The sequence below is a fragment of the Barbus barbus genome (genome assembly GCF_936440315.1).
Source record: "Barbus barbus genome assembly, chromosome: 4".
Taxonomy (NCBI): domain Eukaryota; kingdom Metazoa; phylum Chordata; class Actinopteri; order Cypriniformes; family Cyprinidae; genus Barbus; species Barbus barbus.
The window spans coordinates 40,056,360-40,075,598 of record NC_136732.1 but is presented as its reverse complement, the minus strand read 5'-3'; the positions used below and the strand labels follow the sequence as shown (position 1 = coordinate 40,075,598).

The 19,239-nt window shown below is 38.5% G+C and overlaps 1 protein-coding gene across 2 annotated transcripts; it reads left to right on the top strand.

Annotated features, from left to right (window-relative positions):
- The first annotated feature begins 7,840 nt into the window (after positions 1 to 7,840).
- Positions 7,841 to 18,236, top strand: LOC306863545 (uncharacterized protein). 2 transcript variants are annotated; one of them, XM_079406946.1, is made up of 4 exons: positions 7,841 to 7,882; positions 11,570 to 11,828; positions 16,113 to 17,415; positions 17,574 to 18,230. In XM_079406946.1, the coding sequence occupies exons 2-4, from the start codon at positions 11,777 to 11,779 to the stop codon at positions 17,584 to 17,586; spliced, it is 1,368 nt and encodes a 455-aa protein (XP_079263072.1). In that variant the 5' UTR covers positions 7,841 to 7,882; positions 11,570 to 11,776; the 3' UTR covers positions 17,587 to 18,230. The 2 variants fall into 2 exon arrangements, with proteins under 2 accessions (XP_079263072.1, XP_079263073.1); XM_079406947.1 differs by having other exon boundaries at positions 7,848 to 7,886; positions 17,577 to 18,236.
- The last annotated feature ends 1,003 nt before the right edge of the window (positions 18,237 to 19,239 follow it).

Below are 19,239 nucleotides of genomic sequence, written 5' to 3'. Positions count from 1 at the left end.
GATGGGTTAAAGGCAGAGCACCAATTTCGAGTATGGGTCACCATACTTGACAATACGTCACGACTTTACTTTTACACTAGACCCAACAATGCAGATGACCTGAAGGCCGCTATCAAAGCAACCTGGGCTTCCACACCACCTCAGCAGTGCCACAAACTGATCAACTCTATGCTACGCTGAATTGAGGCAGTAATTAAAGCAAAAGGAGCCCCTACCAAGTACTGAGTACATATACAGTAAATGAACATACTTTCCAGAAGGCCAACAATTCACTAAAAATGTTTTTTTTTTTATTGGTCTTATGAAGTATTATAATTTGTTGAGGTAGTGAATTTGTGGGTTTTTGTTAAATGTGAGCCTAAATCATCACAATTAAAAGAACCAAATACTTAAACTACTTCAGTCTGTGTGCATTGAATTTATTTAATACATGAGTTTCACAATTTGAGTTGAATTACTGAAATAAATGAACTTTTCCACGACATTCTAATTTGAGATGCACCTGTAGAAGCATTCACCATGAAGCTTAAAAGTTATTTTTCTTTAAAACAAAAGTTAAGGGCGTTGAGAAAAGTTATCATAGTTTAAAACCAAGTATGATAAATGTCTAAAGTTTTCATGTTATTAGATTTTTAGCAAAAATTGAATCTGTACCAAGGGGACGTTTTTTTCTAGGTGGGGTAAAATGCCCCAGACATCACAGAGGAAGTGATCGTAACACCAAGTCTCAGTCATTGTTCAAATAAGTACAAGCTAGTAAGCGGAGAGAAAGATAGAGGGAAAGAGTGAGTTTTTTTTTTTTTTTTTTGACTTTAGGATGAAGTCAAGTACTGCCGAAAGAGATGAGTTTTCAGTTGTTGCTTGAAGATTGCCAGGGATCCGTCGTTCCGGATAGGGGTGGGAAGATTATTCCACTAGCCAGGAATGTTCTGGAGAGTGATTTTGAGCCTCTCTGTGATGGTACCACAAGGCGTCGCTCACTAGCAGATCTCAGACTTCTGGAGGGGATGTAGATTCGTAATAGTGAGTGGACGTAGGAGGGTGCGGAGCCTGTGGTAGTTCTGTACGCAAGCATCAGTGTTTTGAGCTTGATGCGAGCTGCCACTGGTAGCCAGTGCAAGGAGATGAAGAGAGGTGTAACATGCGCTCTCTTAGGCTTGTTGAAGATCAGTCGTGCCGCTGCATTCTGAATCATTTGTAGAGGTTTGATTGTGTTTGATGGCAGACCAGCCAGAAGAGCATTGCAGTAGTCCAGTCTAGAAACAACAAGGGCCTGGACAAGAAGTTGCGCAGCATGCTCTGTCAGAAAGGGCCTGATCTTTCTGATGTTGTGTAGTGCAAACCTGCAGGATCGAGCAGTCTTTGCAATGTGCTCTTTAAAGGTCAGCTGGTCATCAAAGATTACACCAAGATTTCTGACCGAAGTTGATGGGGTAATCATTGATGAGCCTAACTGAATCATGAAGTCATGCTGTAGAGTCGGAGTGGCAGGGAAGACCAGAAGTTCCGTCTTTGCCAGGTTGAGCTGTAGGTGATGTTCTTTCATCCATGCCGAGATGTCCGCCAGGCAGCCTGGGATCCGTGCAGCTACCGTTGGGTCATCTGGTTGAAAAGAGAGATGGAGCTGTGTGTCATCGGCGTAGCAGTGATAGGAGAAGCCATGTGCATGTATGATGGGACCCAGTGATGTAGTGTATGTGGAGAAGAGGAGGGGTCCAAGAACCGATCCCTGAGGAACTCCAGTGACCAGTTGATGTGGTTTGGATACCTCCCCTCCCTAGGCCACCCTGAAGGATCTACCGGTGAGATAGGATTCAAACCAGCGAAGTGGAATCCCAGTGATGCCCAGTGATGAGAGGGTAGACAGGAGAATCTGATGATTGACAGTGTCAAAAGCAGCAGAAAGATCCAGCAGAATGAGGACTGACGATTTGGAATCAGCCTTTGCAGTTCGCAGGGCTTCAGTGACTGAGAGTAGTGCAGTCTCTGTTGAATGGCCACTCCTGAAACCTGACTGTTTAGCATCCAGTTTGTTATACCGTGAAAGAAACCGTGAGAGCTGGTTGAAGACAACTCGTTCGAGTGTTTTCCCTACGAATGGAAGGAGAGAGACAGGTCTGTAGTTATCTAAAAGAGAAGTGTTTAATGTAGGTTTTTTGATCAGTGGGGTTACCCGAGCCTGCTTGAATGCTGTGGGGAAGATGCCTGTGAGGAGAGATGTGTTGATAATGTGTGTGAGTGCCGGTAAGAGTGTGGGAGAGATTGTTTGGAGAAGGTGTGAGGGGGATTGGGTCGAGAGGACATGTTGTAGGATGGCTGGAGAGGAGAAGTTTGGATACTTCTGCCTCGGTGAGGGGACAGAAGGAGAAGATGGGAGTTAGAGCAGTGGATGTGGTTGATTGGAGGTCCTGTGGCGTTGAGAACTGGTTACTGATTGCTCTAGTTTTGTCTGTGAAAAAAGAGGCAAAGTCATCAGCGGTTATCAAAGTGGTGGGAGGTGGAGGAAGGGGACAGAGGAGAGAATTAAATGTTCTGAAGAGATTACGCATGTCTGGAGCGCTGGAGATCTTGTTGTGGAAATGTGAGGATTTGGCAGTGTGGACTTCAGTAGAGAAAGATGAAAGCAAAGACTGATACCTACTCAGGTCCGACGGATCGTTTAATTTGCGCCATTTTCTCTCTGCCACTCTGAGTTTGGTCCGATTCTCACGAAGAACATCGGATAACCAGGGGTTAGAAGGAGCAGCCCGTGCTGGCCTGGAGGAGAGAGGACAGATGTCGTCTAGACAAGAGGTTAAGGTAGAGCATAAAGTGTCAATGGCTGCATTTAAATCCAGAGAAGAGAAATGGGTAGGCGAGGTAGATGGATGTTGAAATCGCTGAAGGTTGGTGGTATTTGGCCCGGGGGACGATAGATTACCACAATCTGGAGTCTTATAGGAGCTGTTACAGTAACGGCATGAGATTCAAATGAGTTGATATTGCCTAGGGGAGAGTGGGTAGAGTATTTCCAATTGTTAGAAATGAGCAAACCAGTGCACCCACCCCGGCCAACTTGCCTAGGGGTGTGAGAGAAAGAGAAACTGTGAGAGAGAGCAGCTGGGGTTGCCGTGTCTTCTGGACGAATCCAGGTCTCAGTCAAGCCCAGGATGCTGTGGAATGTAAGAAAAATGCTGTTGACAGCTGACTGGCAATTCCAAAGACCTACAGAGAAAGAAAGAGGTGCAGTGGAAGATGTAGAGATAGTGCGCAGGTTAGCAGGGTTACGTAACCTTCTGCGTGTGTTTTTACATTTACATTTATTCATTTAGCTGACGCTTTTATCCAAAGCGACTTACAATTGCTATATATGTCAGAGGTCGCACGCCTCTGGAGCAACTAGGGGGTTAAGTGTCTTGCTCAGGGACACATTGGTGTCTTACAGTGGATTCGAACCTGGGTCTCTCACACCAAAGGCATGTGTCTTATCCACTGCGCCATCACCACCACCTTTTTAGAGCGAGGTTTCCGAACCCTCCAGCCTGTGTTCGCGATTCCCTTCCACAAGTGGCATACCAAGGATTCTGATCTTCTGAGTCGACGGAGATGCAAGCATAGTCAGCTGCTAGCTGATCACTTTTGGATGGATTTCATCCATAACTATCTACCTAACCTTCAGACCAGACAAAAATGGATGTCAGAAACAGATAACCTACAGACAGGTAAAACTGTTATGATTGTAGATCCACAGCTACCTGTTGTTCAAGTTTTCCCCGGGAAGGATAACAGAGACAGATCGGCTAATATCAAAGTGAAGGACAGGACTTACCTAAGGCCAGTGACAAAGATCATCTGCCTACCTCCTTTGCCTGAATGACATTTAAAAAATTACTTAAAAACAAATACACTGCATGGCCAAAAAAATAAAAAATAACTGTTTAGATTTTAATAGGCAACTTCAGATACTATGGCTAGATCATAATTGCAGTGATTGTTATGTTTCTAGCATGTTATGTTTGCCAGCAGTTCTTCTAACACTAATTGATGGAGTGTGTAGCTTTTCATTTCTTAAACAGCCATGTAGGAAGACTCATCATGGCCATATACCAAGATGACAGTGTCAACATTGATTAGGCTCAAGTTGTGAAAGAATGGTTGCAATGGACCATTAGGAATCATTTTCACACATGAATTGGCACCTCTGGGTCCTGACATTAACCTCAGTAAAAGTGTTTGGATGTGTTGGAGACTTTACAGAGTGCTCACCTCTTGCATTGTCAATATAATATTGACTTTTAAGTATTTTCCTATTAAAATCCAAACGTCTTGTTCACTATATGGGGTGGGACTTCTGAGAATACTTCGTATCAGACTAAACCATTTTTCGGGAGGGTAGAGGGTAGACAATTTCTTTAACCAAATTGCATGCTTTTTTTGTGGTTTTCATAATATCTTAGTTATACAACTACTAAAATATTAGAATTATTCACAGAACATGGGCCTTTATAGTATAATTTCTGGATTTTGTGGGGCCCTCTGGGCGGTGGGGGCCCCTAGAATTGTCCCCACCTTTCACCCCACTAGCAACGGCCCTGGACATGACTACTGAAACTAAGGTCTGTCTCCAGAATCACCCCAAGATTTCTGACTTGATTTTTAGTTGTTTGACCCCTAGAGTCAAGGTATTCATTCACCTTGAGAACTTCATCTTTGTTTCTAAATGCAATGACTTCAGTTTTCTCCTTGTTTAACTGAAGAAAGTTCTGGCACATCCAACTGTTAATTTCATCAATGCATTGGCAGAGGGAGTCAATGGGGCTGTAGTCATTTGGAGATAAGGATAGGTAAATCTGGGTATCATCTACGTAGCTGTGATAGGCAATTTAGATTAGATTAGATTAGATTAGATTCAACTTTATTGTCATTTATGCAGAGTACAAGTACAGAGCTAATGAAATGCAGTTAGCATCTAACCAGAAGTGCAAGAATATAGTGTTTTATATACATATAAGTGCAGAGTAAATGAAGATAAGATTTACAGAATGTACAGTGGAATTGCTATATACAGTATTGAGCAGAGTATATACAGAATATAAAATAGGAATGCAATGTAGGGATTGTATGTACATTATGAACAGAGCAATGTAGATTATATAGATTACAGATTATATATACACATTATGAACAGCAGAAACGTGAGAACAGTGGTAATAAATAAATACAGCTGGATGAGTGTGCAAAGTATTGATAGAACAATGTATTCTATGCAAAATAGCAGTAGTGCAATATTTTATAGAAATAGTTTACTGTGCTTGTACAGTAACAACTTTAGACAGTTTATATTGTAATAACTTTGACAATGTGCAGTCTGTGCAAAATATGAGTAGTGCAAATGCATGTGTGTAAAGTACTGTGACCAGTGCAGTAATAAGCAGGTGCAGGTTAGATTGGTGGTGTGGCGTTCAGAAGTGTCACAGCTTCGGGGAAGCCTCTTCCCCGAAGCTGTGACACTTCTGAACGCCACACCACCAATCTAACCTGCACCTGCTTATTACTGCACTGGTCACAGTACTTTACACACATGCATTTGCACTACTCATATTTTTGGTTCTTCCTCATTATACTTAGTGGGAGCATATACAGGCTAAACAAGAACGGTGCTAGAATTGAGCCTTGTGGGACTCTACATGTCATGGCCGTTCACTTAGACTTATGCTCTCCTATACTCACATAATAACCTCTCCCTTCTAAAAATGTTTCCAGGATTGATGGCATAGACACCTGGTAACAATTTTGTAACTATCATAGTAGTGTTTTATTTATCTAGAAACCATGCATATCTTGGTAACTGCATTTCTGTAAAACAAAACATTTTCAAGCGGCCTGAAAACTTAGTAAGGCTTTGTATATGTTTGATTATACCTCTGATTGTGGACACTCTTCCCTGTGATGTGTGAGTTTCTGTTCTCTCCTCTGGTGGAAACCATCGATATTCTCTCCACCTTTATCTGACCTGATGCACACCATACAGGTTGACACCTTCTGAAAAGCTTGTCAGGACTGTAGCAGCTTTATTGTTGGTGGCAGCATTCAAGAATACAATTAGACGGCTAAAGCCATCAATGCCACCATGAAACACAATACGCCACCTGGAACAGATATAAGAAAATTAATTCCAACAATATTAACTAGGCTTTTGAGAAGACACTTGATAAGATCACACCTGTATCCTTAAAATAGTACAGTCAGCCTCTTGAGCAAATGAAGATTATTAGGTTTCTTGGGATGTGGTTTGATGAAAAATTGACATGGAAGATTCATTTGGAAAAAATGGTTAATAAATGTAAAAAGATTGTTAATATCCTACGCTGTCTATCAGGACAAGCATGGGGAGCAAGCAGGGCATCTTTACAAAATATATATTGGGCACTAATGAGGTCTGTCTTTGATTATGGGTGTATAGCATATATGTCATCAGCAGAGTCTAATATCAAAGCTTTGGATGTCATGCAAGCTCAGGCTCTAAGGATATGTAGTGGATCTTTTAAAACATCCCCAGTGTCTTCTATGCAAGTGGAAATGGGTGAGATGCCTTTGAGGATCAGAAGGGTACAACTGATGTTAGCATACTGGATTAATGTGAAGGGACAAGTTGAAAGCCACCCAGCTAATGCTATCTTAAAAGACTGCTGGGAACATAGTAAGTCCAATTACAGAAGTTTTGGGTGGATTGGCGATGTGAAAGCCGAGAATATAGGATTACATAAATTACAGTACTGTTCAACGGTTTCAGTCCCTCCTATTCCTCCATGGTTTTTCCCTGTACCAGATGTAGATTTAGGCATTCATAAGGAAATCAAAAATAAAACAAAGGAAGTAGCAGTCAGGGATATTGTTAAATATTATCTGGATATGCATTTTTCTGACCATACATTCATATTTACAGATGGTTCCAAGGATCCAAAGACAGGACACGCTGGGTCAGCAGTATATACTCCAAAGAATGGGCTAATATGTCAGGAAAGAATAACAGATAACTTATCAGGATACACAACAGAGCTGGTTGCAATTTTGTTGGTATTGGAATGGGTAGAGGGAAATGATTTAAATAACTCAGTGATTATAGCTGACAGTTATTCAGCTTTAGAAAGCATTAAATCTGGGAAATCTTTAAGAAATTATATAATTCATAACATTTGTATGGTTTTGTATAAGTTAAATGCAAAGGATTTAAAAATCAGGTTTCTTTGGGTACCTGCACATGTTGGAGTGAAAGGGAATGAGGAGGTTGATAAACTTGCAAAACAAACACTGAAACACAATGGAATATTACAAGTTCCATATAGCAAATCTGAAGCTAAAGTGTTCATTAAAGCATATGCAAGATCAAAATGGCAGGAGTATTGGGCGGATCATGATAAAGGGAGACATCTATATAATATACAACCAGAAGTGGATATAGGAAGAACAGAGAGTAGGAGTAAGAGAGGAAAGTATAGTTACACGGTTAAGAATAGGACACACAGGGCTCAATTCTTCATTGAAGATAATAGGGAAACATCCACCAGGGAAATGCCAACATTGTAGTCATTTAGAAACTGCAGAGCATATTTTATTTCATTGCAGCCAAGAAAGAAACCAGCTTTTGCAGTCTCTCAGAACGGTCAGTCAGAATAATTTTACAATGCAAGGTTTATTAGGGAAAACATCCAGTAACATTTATCACTTTATTATTAAGTTACTGAGAGACACAGATTTAGCCAAAAGGATTTTTTTTTTTTTTTTTTTTGTTCCAATATCTCTGAATCACACTCCAGCCCAGTCGGTGGCGGTAATGCACCGTTAAGTTGGTTTGCCAACCGCCATAAAAAATAAAAGAAGAAGAAGAAGAAGAGTGTTTGTGGTGGGTGAGTGCTCTTGAAAAATGTATTGCTTTTGTTGCTCTGTTTTATATTTTTCTACTTGCTTGTTGCTGAATGATATTGCAATGGTTAATGTGCTCCCGTACGGAGCCCCTTAGAGCTCATGGTGGTGGAAAGATTTCGGGGTGGGAGGAAAAAATATTTTTCCAAACTTTTGCGTTCCCTCGCAAAACTCTAACATATTAAATATTTTTTCCTCCCACCCCGAAATCTTTCCACCACCATGAGCTCTAAGGGGCTCCGTACTCTCCCGTCGTGTAAGAATGCTGTGAAATATTTTACTCTTGAAGAAGTTGAATATTCGCTCAAATGATATTGTACCCGTCGTTGCAGGACGTCGTGTAAGAATGCTGTGAAATTTGAATGTGTTCCAACAGTTTTACTACATATTACTGTATTTTGCAGACTGTTGTGTTGTATAATTACTCTTGAAGAAGTTTAATATTCGCTCCAGTCAAGAGAGAGGTTGTGGTGGGACGTCCCGTAAGAATGCTGTGAAACTGATCACTTCCAGGGTACCCGCGTGCGCACCCGTTACTATGCAGGGCTCGCAAAATCGCTAGCCCGACGTGCCGGGGCTATTGCGTTTTCCAGTCGGGCTACCAAAATGTATCACTGCCCTGCCCGACGGGCTACCTTAAATACAGGGCTCCCACGCAATGTTCTCTCTAAGCTGAGCGCGCGCGCGGCCGCGCATTTGATTGAATGCCGCCAGTAAAAGGGAAAGAACAGCAAGGCTCGGGCAAACCGCTCAAGAGCTGATGTTACAACAGAGTTAGAACCGGTTTCACAGAAAGAGAACGATATGCACCAAATGAGTCGCTGTAGAAACTGAATACTTTAGTTCAATGGTTGCGGTGCGCTCAACACGAGAGACAACGCAAACGCAATGACGTGAAATAAAACGTCCTCCTATTAAAGAAGAGCGGCTTGATTAAGTGCTGGAAATAGCTCAGGATGGGTAACAAAACTCTGAAACATGTTCAGTCACACACAAGAGTATTGTACAAACTGTACTTCATAACCATGTTTAGACAGATATAGAAGAATTCATATGTTCACTTTTTTATATTTAAATTACAGATCTCAGCTTAAGTTTGTATTCTATTCTATCAGTTTAAATAGTTTGTTTTGATAATATATTATGTTAGGGCTATATTATAGACTCAAAAACAAGGTCAATTATTTATCAGGTGTTTGACTTTGAGTCTCTTGCTCATCAAGGCTGTATTCATTTAAAAAATACAGAAAAACAGTGATATAGTGAAACAGTATGAAATATAAATATTTTCTATCAATAGAAGTCGTTGCTATCAATTTTATCCATTTAACACATCCTTGCTGAATAAAGTTTATTTAACTTTCTTTAAACATTTTTTAAAGTCTCTGATCCCAAAATTTTGAATAGTTTATATTGTAACACAAAATCTCTATTTTGACCAAACACCAGACACAACATTCACTACAGTAATTAACTTCAATCTAAGAAGACAAAGATCATAAACCTTTTAAAGATGTCAGAAGAGTGGAAATAAAATCACAGCAGAAACACGTGATATTGATACCCATCAGTTCCCCTCAAACTTTGACTTTTGACTCTGATGTTGATTATTATTGGCGGGGTTTGTCGCTGAGTGTTTGAAACGAGGTTATTTTCGTAAACTAAGACTAAAACGATTGATGAAAAAACAATTTCGTAAACTAAAATAAAATAAAAATGACAACCTATTTGAAAAACTAAAACGAAACGAAGCTTAAAACAGTTATTGAAAAACTAAATGAAATAAAATAATGAACAAAAAATAAATAATCGTTTTCGTAATTATTACGTTCTCACCCCTTGGCGGAAAAATAGCCCATGAGCTGTGCGACTGTTTAGGGAAACACCTGTAAATGCATCACGCGCATGGGGTTATCTGCTGGAGAGAGAGGGTTAAAGCAGAGTCCTGCACGGGTCATGATTGGTAAACGTGCACCAGCAGTATTTTACAGAGCACCCGTCCCGTTATCCGACAGCAGCACTCATTTATTTCTGTACCAGACCAGAGCCGTTTGACATAAAGACCGCGAGTCGCGAGCCGAACCGCACCCGCATTAATCTACAACATCAGGTGGGCAACATTATTTATTTTCTCATGTAACACAAGCAATCAAACCAACATTAGGCATTTTAAGTTGGTGCTTTGAAGAAAAACAGACGCGCAGCGCAACACGATATTAACAGAAAAAAGATGAGCACGCGCATCCTTTCTGTAAACAATACAACACTAGCATCTTGTGATCACTCTGCCTGGCTTACGAACAAATATAGGCTAAATCACATCATGCACACGCTAATAACTCTTCATTAATAAAGAAAAGAACATATTCAAATATGAGCCTTTACTGTTAAATATGATTGCCGTTGAATTTCATTAGCCCCAGTTATGCGGCTGTTCACGGAAAAGTGACCAAGACACGACAGTTACAATATCATGATTAAATAATAATAAAAACATCTAATATAACCAAATTAAGCTACATTTATTTTCATATTAAATAATTCAACACACTATTAGATATGATAATAAGTGCAACTTGTGTAGATTTATTTAGTAAAAAGGCCTGACTGCTTCCTTTGGTGTATATTTGTATACTTTTACCATCTAATCAATCTTACCATGCATTAATTTTGTGTCGCTAAATATTTTCCTTATTAATTATGCCCAAGTCTTTCTTTGGTCTTCGCTCTGGAAGTGATCTGTCGATTCTGCTAAACTTTAATTAAAACTGAAACTAAACTATATATAAAACTAAATAAAAATGTGTTCACAAAATAAAAACTAAACTAAAACGAACACAAATTTGAATGAAACTAATAAAAACTAAACTGAATTTTATAGCAAATTCGAAAACGATATTAAAATAAAACAAATTTAAAAATTCAAAACTATAATAACCTTGGTTTGAAATGAATATATTTTACGTTTATTATTATTTTACTTCCATTTTTCATTTACCTTTCTTTATTGTAGCTATATATTATTATAAGTTTTATGATCATTGTCTGTTTCTTTACATGAAAAACTGTAAAATATTAATGATCTAATTACTTTTGAAACTAATGTAGCTTTTTTTTTTTTTTTATCAAACTATATTAAGATTCATGTGGATATGTTATGCTTTGGTGTTGTAGGATAGTTATTTACAGTTTTTGTATTATTATCCATGTCACATTGTGAGAAATAACAGTACTGTCTTTCAGTCTAACACTTGCAGACTTTTATCATATATCCTGACTCTTATAATCAGTTTCTATCAGCAAACACTCAGAATAAAGTGAGATGACCTGCTAATGATCCTGAATGTCTTGTTGAATGAGTGTTGATCGTCTGAGACTCATCAATATTAACAGCTGCTGAAAACACTCTTTATTTCATCTCAATAGTCCTGTTTTCACCTCATTTATTATGCTGATGTCTTCAGATCTCCTGTGAATTGCCTGATGATATTTCTCGGTTACAAATCTGTAGAAGTATTTCTGTGCTTGTTTTCAACTGTTCTTCTTACCATTATGCAAAAAAAAAAAAAAAAAAAAAAAAATATATATATATATATATATATATATATATATATATATATACTGTGCTGTGAAAACGATATCAGTAAGTGTTATTTTTTTAATTTAGATTAAAGATTAGCTCCTCCCATGCTGCAATTCACCTTCAATGAAGCTCCTCCCATAACAAGCGTGTCATCAGTGAAGCTCCGCCCACAGCAAATCACCAATAAATGCTGGAATATTCCCATCAGTTCAGAAGTGAAGACGAGCATCAGATCATCAGGAAGAGCTGAAATCTGCAGAGACTGAGTTTATTAAAGACGACAGAGAGAAGATGAGAGATCCCTGCAGAATCAAACACACTGAAGATACTCAACAACTAACAGGTTGGTGTTTATTCTTCCTGTAGTTATTAATAGTGTTTATGGTTATAAAGCTTCAAGCAGATTTAGTTTTGCGGTAATAGAGAAAAATCTTTAGAACTCAGCAATAATAGGCTAGAGCTGAAGCATCAAGTAATAAAGCAGGGCTCCAGAGGGCATCTTTTTTCTTTCTGCCGCAACTCTTTTGTGTTGAACATTTTTTTATGTGCCTCATCCCAAACCTTAAATTAGTAAATTCCAAACAGTGTTAATTTTGGCAGGCTTTTTTGATTTAGTCTTAGTCTTTATCTTGAGAGGAAAATGCTTAATAGTCTTAGTCACATTTTAGTCATTTGAGTCTTTCATAGTTTTGGTCTAGTTTTAGTCGACGAAAAGTCATTGCATTTTTGTCAACTTTTAGTCAAACTGCAGTCACCAACATTTATTTTGGGAGCTATTTTATATTCAAACAAAAATAGTCATTACCAAATCAATTAAGTTTATGAGAAATTTGAATTAAGGATTGAATTTGGGAAAACCTTTTGGTAGAGATACAAATTTAACAAATTTTTTAGATACAGTAGGTTTATATAACAAGTCTACATTTATTTAACATCTTTTGTTGGTTAATATTAATGGCATAGATAGGTAGGCTATTTAATTAGGAATGCTGTCCATTTAAGACGGATGCATGTAATACTGACACACATTCAGATTTCACCTGTTTACGTCCACTTAAGCCATAACCGACTGTATTTACATGAGATACTCTACACGATAGACATGTGGACTGCTGTGTGTATATTTGAGCACTGAGAACTGATCGCGCGCTGTGTGAGAACCGAGAACTGATCGCGCGCTGTGTGAGAACCGAGAACTGATCGCGCGCTGTGTGAGAACCGAGAACTGATCGCGCGCTGTATGAGAACCGAGAACTGATCGCGCGCTGTGTGAGAACTCAGAACTGATCGCGCGCTGTATGAGAACTGAGAACTGATCGCGCGCTGTGTGAGAACTGATCGCGCGCTGTGTGAGAACCGAGAACTGATCGCGCGCTGTGTGAGAACCGAGAAAGTGGAGCACTTCTATCTGATTCCGCCTGTCGCGCCTTCACTAACTTTAAGTTAATCAACAACGAATTGTGACTCCTGGGAAAAACGGGATGTCTGGTCACCCTATCCCTATAACCATTCAGGTGCTGAGGCCATTGTTTCAGATCGCTAGTTTGCGTTTTGGTAGCGTATCCGCCCACTGCGGCTGCCATACTGTGAGATATACAAACGCCCCTCATCTGATTGCGATCCAGTAACAGGGACGCAGACAAGACAGTTAACTTAACCTATAGGATGTATTTTGAATTTAGTCCCGTCTCTCTTGTTAACGAAGACACGCATACATTAGTCATAGTTTTATCATCAGATATTAGTTTTATCTCGTCAACTTCTCGTCTTAGTCACAGAAAAAAGGTTCGTTAACAAATATTTTTCGTCGTCCTCTTCGTTAACGAAATTAACACTGATTCCAAAACATAATTTTAGAGCTAATAACAGAGTCTTGACACAAACAAAACAAAAGTGTAACAAAACAGCACTACTGGTTTGAGCTGCTTATCAAACTGATCAGAGCTCAGACCAGAACCAATGCTGATCTCAGACACTGTTACTGTAGACTGCTGCGAGATCCAGAGAGAAGAGTTTGAATTCTGCACAGATTTACCTGCTATAAACAGATCAAATAGCACTGATGCAGAGAACCAGAAGTACCGCTAACTACAGTATACCATGGTGTTGTGGACCTGTTTAAATAATCACACCCATACATCTATAGCATATGTACTTCTTATTTGTTACTTTGTCTGTTTTTCCTCTCTTTTTCTTCTCCTGTATTTGTTTATATATTTGCCATATTTCCTACCAGCTTTTGTGTAGGTCATTACATCAAGTCGTTGTTGTTCATTTATGTTTCATTCAGCTCAATAAAAAAAAGGGTTTGTACAACCTTTTGAGAGAGAAATTCAAGCACTTTTCTATTTACAGCACTTTAAACTCTAAAAATGACCCAATTTAAATGTTATATTTATCAGGATAACCAAATACAATTTTTGTTATTATTATTTTTTGTATTTTATTTTGTACAATAGTTTTGTAGTAAACAATCAAATGGTATCAAAGTACCATTATAACCAGTAGATGGCAGCAGAGGAGCACTTATTGGTTTATTAGTTATTCATTTTTACTTTTTGCTTTCATATTTTAACATTTTAATTTCATTATTATAAAATATAAAATAATCAAGAAATCTAATTTTGTCAATGTTTTGCACTCTATGATTTAAGAAAAGTCACAAAATAACTTTTCTTTAATTTGCAACTTAATTACACATCAAGAGCGTAAAACACCATTGTTTTTTTCTTTTTGAAGTTGGATAGATAAATGATTGTTGTACTCTGTGTAATAACGGGCAAACAATATATCATAATATAAGTGATATTATTAGCCTACTTAAGTGAGATGAGTGATCTTTTGCACATTTCCCCAGTTTTTTTTCTTCTTCTAGTGTGACGTATAATAAAGAGAATAAAGGGAAAATTGAATAAAAAGTGTCAATTGTGCCATTAGATCTGCTCATGCTGCTTTTTTTACAACATGGCACATTATAACCAATCACACATGATTCTGTTGAGCTTATTGATGAAGTGGCCAATCAGAGGTGTTCAGATTAGTCATCAACACCAGATTTGTTCAGTGCGGTGAATTCTGTTCAGCTGGATGAATTCTTCACTCTCATGGCGAATTAGACTAGACTAAAGTCTGTCATGTTCTTTGATCATATAAACATTTTCTCGCTTCTAACAGTTTCAATAACTGTTGAAATTAGTGTTTTACTGAATTGTGATCACATTAAATACAAATTCAGTCGTATTAAAATATTTTATGACATGACACCCAGGTACTTGCCTAAAAATACAGCTTTGTTTAGGATACTTTAGCCTTAACCTGGAGTTGCTATGCGTCTGAGCGAGAGAGAAGTGCTCCGGGGCACACACTCCAAGTCCCGACCAGGGGTGCGTTTCCCAAAAGCAACTATGGTTGCAATTTTTCCATCTTTACCAATAAAGTTCAATGAAACTTACCTCCATTGTTTGCTAACAGTGCTTTTGAGAAACACACCCCAGGTTAATTGACCTACACAGTGACATTATATTGAGCACAAATGAGGGATACAAACCCAATCACCCATTTCATTAATTCAAGCAGAGCCGAGAATATGCAAGCTGCGTGCTCTCAAAGATGATTTAGTTTTAGTTTTTGAATTTGGCCAGCTGTTATGAAAACATGAATGATCATTTCTTTTAATGTGGTGCGCTGTCACGCTCTCTACATAAAAATCAGCCAAATCATGTAACGTGAATGTCGTGCAGTCTCTTGATCTTACAAAAAAAACAAGGTGAAAGCGCACTGAGCCGCGGAAGAGATACTGTTTCTCGAGCGTTTTCCATGAGCACGGAGTGAAACACGGACAAATGCCTTTCATCCATTCTTTCATTAGGGATGCAACGATTATAGATTTTGCTGGTACGGTTATTGTCTGATTATCACGGTTTTACGATTATGACGATTATTATGCATTTATTCATTTCCTAACATTTAATAATGTATAAAATCACATGAACACTCTTTAGATGTTAAAGTGTTTGTGGTGAGTGGGGCGGGGCCGAGAGCCGTGGGAGCGGAACAAGGCCGGTGGAGTTAATGATAATGAGCGACACTCACCGGTCTCGAGTCCCACGGAGGAGCTCCGGAAGGATAGAAGAATGTAACAAAGTTCGTAGGTCGGGAAGAAGGAGGCGGGAACCGGCAAACATTCAAAGATTTAATAACAAAAATAAACACATGTAAAAGTACAGCGGCAGCCCCTCACGGACGACTGCCGCACACAAAACACAAACTAAAATCCAGGCCTGGTCCTCTCGTCTTCCACCGTCGTCACTCCTCCTTTTATCCTTCCGGAGCTCCTCCTGTCAAAAAATTGTGGTGAATGAATAAAACATTTAATAGTTCTTCCTATAGAAATATGATTATTTAGGATTTTTGGCTATAATGTTTTAAAAATAATAATTTGAAGATCAATAAACATCATTTATGGAAAGATTTCAGGGACGTATAATTTATAAAAATGCATCAAAATGACCAAAATATTGTATAACAATTATCTACTTTATATTGTTTAATCAGGGATCATGTTTATGTCCACATTTCTCTGCTTTTTATGAGTTACTGAAAATGAACCATTTTTACTTTTATTTAGAGTTGATTGAAGAAATTGATGAGAATGAAGAATTGAGTGAAGTTGAGGAGAAGAGTCATGTCAAACCTGGAGAAAAACCTTCGAGTTGCTCTCAAATCAAACAGAAAGATTTAAAGAAAAGAAGAGCCAAGAAATCTTTCATCTGCACTCAGTGTGGAAAGAGTGTCTCAAGCAAACCATGTCTTGAGCGTCACATGAGAATTCATTCAGGAGAGAAACCGTTCTCTTGTGATCGGTGCGGGAAGAGGTTCACACGATCATACCACCTTGTGGATCACATGAACATCCACACTGGAGAGAAACCTCACAAGTGTTCACACTGTGACAAGAGATTCAGTCGAACAGCACATCTGAAAACACATGAGAGGATCCACACTGGAGAGAAGCCACACACATGTGATCAATGCGGGAAGAGCTTCACACAAAAAGGAGCACTTACAGCACATATGAGAGTTCATACTGGAGAGAAACTGTTAACTTGTGATCAATGCGGGAAGAGCTTCACACAAAAAGGACCACTTGAAGCACATATGAGAATTCATACTGGAGAGAAACCGTTTAATTGTGATCAATGTGGGAAGAGTTTCGCACAATTAGGACATCTTAAAGCACACCTAAATGTGCACACTAGAGAGAAACTGTACGCATGTGATCAATGTGACAAAATGTTTTTGAGAGCTTCTCATCTGAAGCAGCACATAAGAGTTCATACAAAAGAGAAGCCATATCCATGTCATTTGTGTGGAAAGAGTTTCTCACGTCTACAACATTTGAAAGGGCATCAGAAAATGCATACTGGTGTGAGAGAGTACATGTGCTTTGAGTGTGAGAAGACTTTTACTACAGCAAGCAGTTTAAAACTGCATGAGAGGATCCACACTGGAGAAAATATTTACAAGTGTTCTCACTGTGACGAGAGATTCAATTATTCAGGAAGCCTTAAAACACATGAGAGGATCCACACTGGAGAGAAACCTTATAAGTGTTCTCACTGTGACAAGAGATTTAGTGTGTCATCAAATCTGAAAACACATGAGATGATCCACACTGGAGAGAAACCTTACAAGTGTTCACATTGTGACAAGAGATTCAATCAGCCAGGAAGCCTTAAAACACATGAGATGATTCACACTGGAGAGAAACCTTACAAGTGTTCACACTGTGACAAGAGATTCAATCATTCAGGAAGCCTGAAAACACATGAGAGGATTCACACTGGAGAGAAACCGTATCACTGCACTGAATGTGGGAAGTGTTTCAAGAGTTCATCTGCTCTACAAAGTCATACCAAAAAACATTCACAGTAAGTAGATCATCTTCAGATTCAGTACTGTCAGGTCTTATATCACTCACCAAATGTGGCACAATAATGCATCAAGCTATAAAATATAATCTGGATAAATCTGTCATTACAAGTGACGTGACAAAGAGACATTATCTAAAGTTCATCTTCAAAACCAGCAGATTCACCTGAGATTCAGATCAACTCAAAGATGGAGTTCCTCCCCAAAGAACAATGTCAATAAGTTTTGTTCTTGTATTTAATTTTACTTCATGATATAAATGATATCCTTGTGCTTTCTTATGAGTTTCACATACTGTTCAAATGTCTTATAATGCATATTCATCAACTGTAGTTTGCTTACTCTTTCATGAAGGAAAGTAGAAGTACAAACTGTTCTTGTTCAGGAAGCTGAAGAAGAGACTGTAACACTTTAAGAGAGCTGAGATTTATTTTTAACCCTTTTTATTCACTGTTGTTTATTAAATGACTGTTCTTCCACTTGCGGTGTACTTAGAAACACAGAAGCAAGACATACTGTCATGAAGCTTTGTAATTGATCCGTTTTGCTTCTCTTATAAAAAGTGACGGTACCAGAACCTGGTATTAAATGGGCCCTTTTTTCATTAAAGAACCGGACTGATGTGCAGTATCGTAAGAATAGTAATACCGTTTAAACCTTAATGATACCCATACTTGTAATTATCTTTACTTTTTATATTGTATCAACAACTTTTATTTTCTGCTAATTGTATTTGCATATAGAAAATATTTGCTTATTGGGCTTTCAGTTTAACATTTCTCAATAAAGCTTTTGAATTGAATTGAATTGAATTGAACTGAATGCCTTTATTGTCATTGTGTTTTTTTTTCTTTTTTGCATCCAAACAAACTAGGAGTACTGTTCATGACTGGTGTTAGAAAACAAACATACAGTATAAACACAATTAATAAGACTTTAGGCTGTACAGTACAATTATAAAAGTATATACAACAAGTGACTGAATCCTAATATTTCACATTGAGCAATCTGAGTAAAGTGAGTACTGACCGTAGGCTACTGCACATTGACCTCTACATTGATATGAAACTTATACAAAAACTACAAATTAAAATGAAATAAGTGGCAGTTGTGATTAGTGACAAGATATAGTCTTGCACATTGACATGTCACATTTACTGAATTTGTTAAGGTCCTGATAAATAAAGTGACCATGTGATCATATTGCACGTCGACATTCTGCACACTGTATAAAAACAGCAGTATAGACAGAAAGAGACTGCAGTTGAATAACATGACTGGAAATATTATTTTAACATTGACCTCTGCCTCAGTGCATTTGTGATTTTAAAGTCCTGACAGTAACAGGGCAGAAACTGTCATGTAAGCGAGAGCTCCTTGTTCTTAAGTGTCTGACTGAGGCAGCAGATTGAACAGCTGATGTTCTGGGTGTGACGTGTGTCCTTGATGACGTTCCTGGCCCTGGAGAGATCGTGGGAGCGAGCGATGATTTCCAGGGAGGACAGTGAGCAGCCAGTGATTTTCTGGGCTGTGTTGATTCTACTCTCTTGTCTGAGATGCAGTGCAGTAGCACACTTTCAATGGTGGAATCCATTTTAAGCATTCGTTCCATACATGCAGCCAGTACTGCTGCAGTTAGTTACATTCTGGTCATGGTGGTTTGTTTTAATGGTGCCACTCTAGACTTTCCCATTTTAAAGGAAGTATGAATATGATTCAGTGAATTTGTTAATCGCAGGTATGTGACACAGCCATAGACACTTTCACACGCATCACTGAAGTGGTGTATTTGTGCAGACCTGATTGGACCAAAATTCTTTGGT